The following is an 8,739-nucleotide window of genomic DNA, read 5'->3' as shown; positions in this document are numbered from 1 at the left end:
TCTTGGAGAGAGGGGAAGGCTAAAATCGGCTCTTGAAATATCTAGGGTTCAAGTGGTAGTTGAATTGGGGAGCCAGGGGGTTCCTTATATAGCCGAGGAATTAGGGTTTCAGTCAAAGACCTCATCTAGTTGCCTAGACTCTAAGCAGCCCACAAGAATCTTCCAGAATCAAGCCCCTTGGACGATTTCAACATGGGCTTCCCCATAAAATCGTCCAACCCTTTTCCTAGGGTTCCTCAGCCCAAAGTGCAATTATCTTATAATTACAAGTTAAGTCCCCTTAATTCAATTAACCTCTTTTGACCACAAAATTAATTTTAATTTAATTCTTGACCAATGTTAATTAAATAATATGATTTCTTTTTTAATATATTATTCAAATAGTATATTAATAAACCATAATAACCTCTTTCTCCATTATTTATCTAGTCAAGTTGCTTTGGTGAAGACAACCCAAAAGGACCATGCTACAACCGGGTTAAGTACATACCAAATATAGTTATGGCTTAGACACCTAATCCAACACTAAACTAGCTTAATATGTGATTTTTGAAATAAACTCAATCATTTAGAGATCGGAAAGAGTTGAGAGTTTGGAAGAATTATTGAGATTTTTTTTTTTTGTAAAATGAAAGAAAAAGAACATAAAGCATTTTATATCTCAAAATTATAGAATCAATATTTTCGTACATAATATTCACAAGAGAAATTAAATATCTTCCTATATTTTATTCCTACTATCCTCCTACCCATATTAAATGGTGACAAGTGGACTAAAATATTATCACTTTCATTAAATGTGTCATTAAATGTGACACATGTCAATATTTGATATGGTAGGAAGATAAGTATGAATAAAATATAGGAGGATATTTAATTTCTCTATTCACAACTACGAAAATCATCAAAACGTCATTTTGATGACATTCGCAGATGACTATGTAAAAATTATTCTTGTATTAGTAAACCTTTTAATTTTTGCTTAGGGGCTGTTTGTTTGGCCTCTTAATGATCTCATAAAGAGGCTGGCTCTGAATCGTTCAGATTCAGAGCGTTTGGTTGACACTATTTCAGCCTCTTAATCGGCCAGACATTAAAAAATATTCTCTTATTCGGTTAGATGAGATAAGGAGTCTGGATGGTAATTATTCCTTTCATACCCTTGCCCTAAAAACAGATACAAGGCGTCCGCCACTTTTTTTATGCGCCCTTCTTCTTCTTCTTCGAGCGTCTTCTTCCCAAAGTCCTCTTCCCTGCGTCGATTTCAATCAGCCACCGTCGGACCTCCAACGCCGGACAACCTCTGCCTTCGTCGCTTCCTTCCTCGCCGTCTCCCCCTTCACCGGTACGTTTTTCTATTTTTTCTAGCATACCTCGCTTCCTTCTTCTTCTTCCCTGCGTTGATGTGTTGTTGTTGTTTCATTGTTGTATTGCTGGTGTTTTGTTGCTGTTTTCATGTTGATTTGTTGTTTTCTTGCTGTTAGATGTGATTATAAGTCTGAAAATATGTGTTCTTGCTGTTTTGTTGATGTTTTGTTGCTGTTTCTTGCTAATTTGCTATTTATCTATGATTGGAAGTTCAAACAATATGTGTTCTTGTTGATTTGCTGCTATGATTTTTTTTGTCATTGCTGGATTTTCTTGTTGAAACATGTTGTTGGTGAATTTTGAATACTAGACATTGCACAAAAAAGGCCAAGAATTAATTGGAAACAGATAGAAGGTGTGGAAAAAACATTTCTTGAAGCTTGTATTCAAGAAATTACTACTTATGGACGTGAAGGGAGTAGTTTGAAAGCGAACTCATGGAAGAATGTAGCTGAAAGATTGAAAACAAATTACAATTTTTTAGTTGATCAAAAGCAGATGAAAAACCGATACGACTACTTGAAATCAAAGTATTGTGCTTGGTTGAAATTAAAAAACAAAACAGGCAACGTCTATAACCCCATAACTAACACGTTTAACATGGTTGCAAAGTAGTCGGTCTATAACCGCTGAAGAAAAGTTAGCTATGTTTTTTACTGTCATCGGACACAATGAGCGGTTTAGAATGGTTAAACGCAGATTTCAACATTCAACAGAAACAATTCATAGGTGTTTTCATGAGGTTCGAAATGCGATGATGAATTTTGCCAGAGAAATTATTGTGCCAACATATTCTAGTGTAACCGCAAACACATCAGGACGACATAGAAGGTTGAAAGAAATATTTCCGAGAGCGATAGGTGCGTTAGATGGAACTCTTGTACATGCAGTCGTGCCCGCTGATCAACAAACTCGTTATAGGGGAAGAGGAAAAGGTGAATGCTATCCAAATGTTATTGGAATTTGTAATTTTGATATGATATTCACGTTTGTATGAGCCGGTTGGGAGGGCATAGCACACGATTCACGAGTTCTAAAAGAAGTTGTATTTAACCCAACTTCCGACTTTCCATTTCCTCCATCAGGTTTGTAATTTTTTTTAACTTTGATTATTAAATACATTATCTATTTTTCATATAACAATTGCGAAATTAACATTTATAGACAAATATTACCTTTGTGATGCCGCATACACCAACACTCGTGGATTTATGGCTCCCTACCGCAATACGAGGTATTGGTTATCCGATTTCCGAAGACAACATGCATTAACCAAGGAGGAAAAGTTCAACCATGCTCACGCACAACTCATAAATGTTATTGAGCGCGCTTATGGAGTTTTAAAGGCGAGATTCCCAATCCTAAAGCAAATGACTCATTATCCTTTTCCAATACAAAGAGACATAGTGCTTGCTTGTTTTGCACCATAATTTTATTAGGAAATGTAATATTCGTGATCAATTATTTATAGACTTCGAAGAGGAAACTATGTTTACTACTGAAGAAAGTGGAGGAAGTGATGACCAAAGCGTACATGACATTCAATGGAGTAACCAAGACAACGAATATATGACTAATTTGCGTAACCAAATTGCTAATCAATTACTTTAAAGTTGTATGCTCACGATTATGTTTAATTTGGATGTTGTATGATGTTTAATTTAGATGTTGTATGAATTTTAATTTGTATTTTGTATTATGTTTAATTTGGATTTTATATGAAGTTTTGTATTTTATTTATAATTATTTACAAATTCAGTATCATTCAGCACAATCATTCAGTCCAACCAATCAGTAACAAATAGTTCAGAAGGATAAAATAGTCATTTTCACCGTTAAGAGACAGATATTCAGATGTCTGACCAAACATCAAATTATCATTCAGATACAGATTCATACAGAGCCTCTACATTATCCAGATATCTGCATCATCCAGATATGAATAATCCAGATGCTACCAAACAGCCCCTTAGTTTTTAGAAAATGGTAAATGAAATTGGGCCAAATATTTATTGTTCAAGGAAAAAAAGTTGTTTATTTTATTAAATGTTTATAAAATGATATTTTTGTGATATATATGGTGGTTGGTTGCATTTTCCGTGTTCTCATCACTCATAAAGCACATATATATATATATATACAGAGAGACATGTATAGTCGCTTCTCACCCGTAGGAGATAGGAAAGATATAGAGAGAGAAAGTAGTGAGAGAAACAAACCCAAATATCTCTGTTCTCTCTCTCTCTTTTTCTTCCTTGATATATATAGTTTCACACTAGTTACGCACACAAGAAATTGAGGAAAATGAGCTTGATTTCCATTCCAATATTATCGTAGAATTTCAGATCTAGAAAATTCCATGCGGTTCCACGAAGAATTTTGCTGCATTTTCTCCGAAGGATCACTCTGTCAACGTTCTTTCTTTATTGTTCTTGATATTTCATCTGTTTAATCGAGAAACGTGCAATCGGATTTAGTTTTTTCCGTGGTTCTTGATTCAACTTCACGGCGGGAAGTATTGGTGAGTCTATTAGAGTTTGGTTATGGTTGAACTGAAGATGAACTAGTGCGTCCATAGGCCGGTGTTCCGAAATGGATGATAGAGGAAGCGGCGGCGGATCATTTGTGGCAGTTAGAAGGATTTCGCAAGGGCTTGATAGGAGCAACACTTTTCAAACAAGTTCAGGTATATTCTACTATCATCGGAAAAAGACATTCGTTTAACTTCATTCAGAGCAGAACTGTATCAGTACTTATTATGTTTCTCTGTCAGGAGTTAATTTGTAGAAGTTTGGATCTGTCTCGATTGAATTTTAGATGATTACTTGCATTGATTTTTGTGGTGAGTTGTGCTTGCTTACAAGTGTAAATTTTACCAAACTATCGATTGTGTTTCCCCTTTTTCGTCAACACTTTCTGAAATTTGGAGAACTTAATCAGGAAATTTGAATGAGATGTCAAGTTTGAATTCTTGTCAAATAAGGGGCTTCAGTTAGAAACATCAGTTTACTCTAATGAAAGAGAAGATTATACGTTATAGTTATGATTGATTGTGCATCTGTTTTCTTGTAATCTAGGCTCTGCCATTGGAATAGTGCAAAAACAACTTCAAATCTAAACCCTAATTACATAGTGCTTAAATTCCATTTTGTTTGTCAAGTGAACTTTGAATATGGATTTGTTCTTGCATTTAAACTGGATCAACTTCATCTTCAGGAGGCAATTAGAAATTAGAATATGTTCATTCTCTTTTTATCAAACTATCATCTTCAGTAATGTTGAATGTGTCTACTAGCTGATTGATTCTTTTACATTATAGGAACTGAACTTTGCTTTAAGTTTGTAACTATAACCATGAACATTTCCATTGTTTCTCTATCATTATAGCTGAGGTTGCAGCAGGGTCAGCAGCATGGCTTGGTAGAGGCCTTTCATGTGTTTGTGCTCAAAGAAGAGAAGATGATTCTCGCCAGTCTTTTGATTTGACCCCTGCCCAGGTTCTCTCTTAAACCATTCAGCTTCATTAATAGTTGAATACAATTCATTTGTTTGTAACGTTTATCCCCATAAAGCCCATGCTTTTAATCATCATTACACAACTATTATCAATGTGTTATGGATGTTTGAATCTGATACTTTTTTCTTGGATCATGACAGGAGGATTGCTTAATGAGGCTGCAAAACAGATTAGACATTGCCTATGATAGTTCAATTCCAGAACATCAGGTACACATGAATTTCAACTAATCAAGATTTAGTCTAAAAAATGAAGTTATGGTCTCATTTTCTATATTTAATTGTTGACTTAGGAAGCATTGAGGGCATTATGGGAAGCTGCATTTCCTGAAGAAGAGCTCCATGGTCTAATTTCTGAGCAGTGGAAGGAAATGGGCTGGCAAGGAAAAGATCCTTCCACTGATTTTCGGTAAAAAAAAAATCTCTTTTATTTATTTATATAAGAAATGTTGATTTTATGCATTCTTAAGAAGTTGAATTTCACGATAGGGGCGGTGGGTTTATATCATTGGAGAACTTATTGTATTTTGCGCGAAATTTCCCGGTATATCTTCTAATATAATAGCTTTTCATTTATTTGTAATAAATTATAAATATAATATTAGCTTTTGGTGTTAAGTTACTGTATTTTTATTTATTTATTGCAGAAATCATTTCAAGATCTTCTTAGAAAGCAGGAAGGTGATCGATCCATGTGGGAATATCCTTTTGCTGTAGCTGGTGTCAATATCACATTCATGCTTATTCAAATGCTGGATCTTGAAGCAGGTTTCATAAATATAAAATAAAATTAGAAAATAAAGATTGTGATTTTTACAAGTTTCATAAATATATAATAATAGTGTTCTCTTTGATTCAGTAAAACCAAGGACTTTAGTTGGAGCTACCTTCTTGAAGTTTCTTTCAGGTAGGTATATTTTATACACATTTTAATCTTCATTTATACAAAATTTTGCCTCATTTTCAGTTATTAATTTTGTGCTCCAACAGATAATGAGTTGGCATTTGACCTCCTGTATTGCATTGCGTTCAAGTTGATGGATCATCAGTGGCTTGCCATGCGGGCGTCTTACATGGACTTCAATGTATGTAATTTTTTTTTTTTATTTCTATATCAATAACAATAATATATTAATTAAAAGTTAAATGAAGTGATATTTAATTATTTATTTATATATTATATACAGGCTGTGATGAAATCAACACGACATCAACTGGAAACAGAACTGTTGGAAAAATATATAACAAGGCTTGAAGAGTTGCCATCTTACATGCTGCTTACTCAATAACTACTAACTAACTAATGGTTAGTTTGTTTGATTCAAGGATATTATTAGTTGCAAGGTATGAAGATTAATTCTCATAAAGTAGAAGAGAGTTTTTACTATAATCCAATGTATTGTTTGGCATAATATCATGTTTGCTTTGGTGCATGACAAGGTGATTTTTGGTTTTACTAATGTTGTCAAGGTGTGACTATGAATAATCAATCTACTTAATCAATGTGTCAAATGTTGTAAACAAATAGAATTGTTTGGATCAGCTTCATTGTGTCTAGTTGGTTGTCTTGGCACTAAACTTTACGTGAGAATGTTAAAAGTGTTCTTATGTTTAATGGTTAGTTACTTGCCTATGAATGAAAAAAAAAAACATCTGTTTTTGTCCAATGGATTGAAGTGGATAATTCTTTGTAAGAGTTTGATTCATTTTATTTTGTTAATTTCCATTTTTTTAATCGGTTATCAAATGAAATGAAAATATATAATATAACCTACTATTTTATGTATGCATTTTTAGTGCCACAATTTAAGCTCAAATTTAGATCTTGGTTAAAACCGATATCATTTAAAGGATAATTGTATGAAAGCAGTTTAAACTTTAAAGGATGAAAAGAAAAACAAAGAGACGGAGGGCTTATAAGTTGGGGTATGTCTGGGGGATGGAATGTAATTACAAAGAAATGGAGTAAACTACATAACAAAATGAGTAAAGTTAATTGAGTAGATCAGCATATTTCATTGAACAATTAAAGTAGGGCAGGGCCTAAGAGATTTAATGTCAAACCAAGATTCATATACAAAATACTAAAATAGTAAAAACTAAAACAATGACTTATAATTGGAGGTCATGAGGTTTCAAAGAAAGGAACTTGAGTAAAATGACCACATTGAAAGCTTTCGTATTACCACATAATAACAATTTTTTGAAATTTAAGAAAATAACCAACAATCTCATAAATATATGCTAAAAAATTCACGTATATGTTGATTCTGACATAAAGGGCGCTCCACTAAACTTTCGAAGTTACCATGTGTTCTTTGCATGTTATATTAATAAAACAGTCAACGACCCCATCTAACAAGACTCGATACCTGTTTGATACCTGTTTACAAGAAACTATTTCCTCATGAGTATTGATGTTTTGCTCGTTCCTGGCGTAAACTTCAACCATGCACACTAGATTCATAATTTCTACTTGTTAAGTCTCGTGTGGACCTCTATTTCCATCTATTTTAAGGGTTTGGTCATCATATATTTAGACTTTTGTTTGGTTATTTCAATGTAGTTGTTGGAGTTCTTCGAATTCTAAGTCAATCGTTATTTTTTTGAGTTGATTGTGTTTCTAACTTTCTATTAATCGACACTGGCATTCCCCCAAGTCGATTCTAATTGTTGGTGCTTCGCCACCTTTACGTTATTACTTTATGTGTTTAAGATGAATGCCAACATAGAAGAAGTAACAAAGCAACTTATAATGATCTCTAAGCGTGAAGGATGAGAATCCCTCCTATGAAAAACCTTAATGTTGCAAAGAATGCCCGCTAAGTAGCATTAAGGTTTAATCCATTAAAAAGGAAGGCCACAAGAATGACCCCAAGTAGCATAAAAGGGAAGAGCAACCCTCCAAGGAAACAAGAAAAAAACATAATCCTACAAATAATGTCCATTAGGTAGCAAATAGGCCACAAGAAGATGCTCAATAACAACAACAAATATGTTTTTTTTATAGTATATGCATTGTTGGTTCGTTATTTAGTGTTACACCCCCAAACCAGAACGGCGGAAACGTTCGGGGGCGGAGGACGTCATGTACAGTATCACAACAATGCATAATAGTAAAACAAGCAACAACATCATCCATTGCATTAATAGTATAATTTTAATACAAGTGTGTTCTGTATAGTTTATAAGACACCAAAATATGAATCAAAATAAAAGACGAGTCTTGAACGTGCTCCGTCTTCTCAAAACTTGGTCATCGGTACCTGTCTACTGGTGACCTGAGAATACAAGTTATTTTGAAAGCGTAGATCAACATTAAAGCTGGTGAGTTCATAAGTATTTAATGTCATTGTTTGTATAAGTTTGAATGAAATGTTTGTAAATGTTTGTTGTAAATGTTTGAATACTTCCTAGAAAATCCTATATTTTCTACTAAAGTAGTCTTCTACCAAGACCCGACTGTTTTGTAAGTTTGTTTTTTTTGTAAAAGTGAGTGTTTTTCCCAAGTATGACTATCATTACCAAAATATAGTTTACATTACCGTTTATGTGAGAAGATCACAATATAAATGTAATGGGAAAATGACGGTATACAGTAGTATTGTATATAAGTAACTATAGATGTACTAACTACCTTAAACCTGTTTGTTTAATTAAGGTAAAATGTGATGAGATTATAACCATACTTGATTGACTAGTAAGACACGACGTTCAAGATGCCGAAATGGTATGACATTCGTCACCCGTAGACCTGCAGGTCCCACTGTAGCTAGCAGCAAGGTGCAGGATGGTCAATCTCGTATAGATCTATACACAAATTCACGCTCTCCCTCTAGGAGACTCTGGTTACAA

At 33.8% G+C, this 8,739-nt stretch overlaps 1 protein-coding gene across 2 annotated transcripts; it reads left to right on the top strand.

The window, feature by feature from the left end:
- The first annotated feature begins 3,518 nt into the window (after positions 1-3,518).
- Positions 3,519-6,505, top strand: LOC145105617 (uncharacterized). 2 transcript variants are annotated; one of them, XM_079042711.1, is made up of 10 exons: positions 3,519-4,054; positions 4,142-4,210; positions 4,756-4,865; positions 5,026-5,094; positions 5,178-5,293; positions 5,374-5,428; positions 5,532-5,652; positions 5,744-5,791; positions 5,875-5,969; positions 6,072-6,505. In XM_079042711.1, the coding sequence occupies exons 2-10, from the start codon at positions 4,186-4,188 to the stop codon at positions 6,171-6,173; spliced, it is 741 nt and encodes a 246-aa protein (XP_078898837.1). In that variant the 5' UTR covers positions 3,519-4,054; positions 4,142-4,185; the 3' UTR covers positions 6,174-6,505. The 2 variants fall into 2 exon arrangements, with proteins under 2 accessions (XP_078898837.1, XP_078898836.1); XM_079042710.1 differs by lacking the exon at positions 4,142-4,210.
- Positions 6,506-8,739: the final 2,234 nt, after the last annotated feature.

This window comes from Lactuca virosa, chromosome 4 (genome assembly GCF_052849685.1).
Source record: "Lactuca virosa cultivar CGN04683 chromosome 4, Lactuca_virosa_CGN04683_v6, whole genome shotgun sequence".
Classification (NCBI taxonomy): Eukaryota; Viridiplantae; Streptophyta; class Magnoliopsida; order Asterales; family Asteraceae; genus Lactuca; species Lactuca virosa.
This window is presented reverse-complemented; position numbering and strand designations above follow the sequence as displayed.

Excerpts from the sequence above, each read along its gene's own strand:
- LOC145105617 (XM_079042710.1), top strand. The coding sequence starts at position 3,961 with ATGGATGATAGAGGAAGCGGCGGCGGATCATTTGTGGCAGTTAGAAGG. Across the intron at positions 4,866-5,025 it reads TTGATTTGACCCCTGCCCAG|GAGGATTGCTTAATGAGGCT; the intron begins GTTCTCTCTTAA and ends GGATCATGACAG. Across the intron at positions 5,653-5,743 it reads AATGCTGGATCTTGAAGCAG|TAAAACCAAGGACTTTAGTT; the intron begins GTTTCATAAATA and ends TCTTTGATTCAG.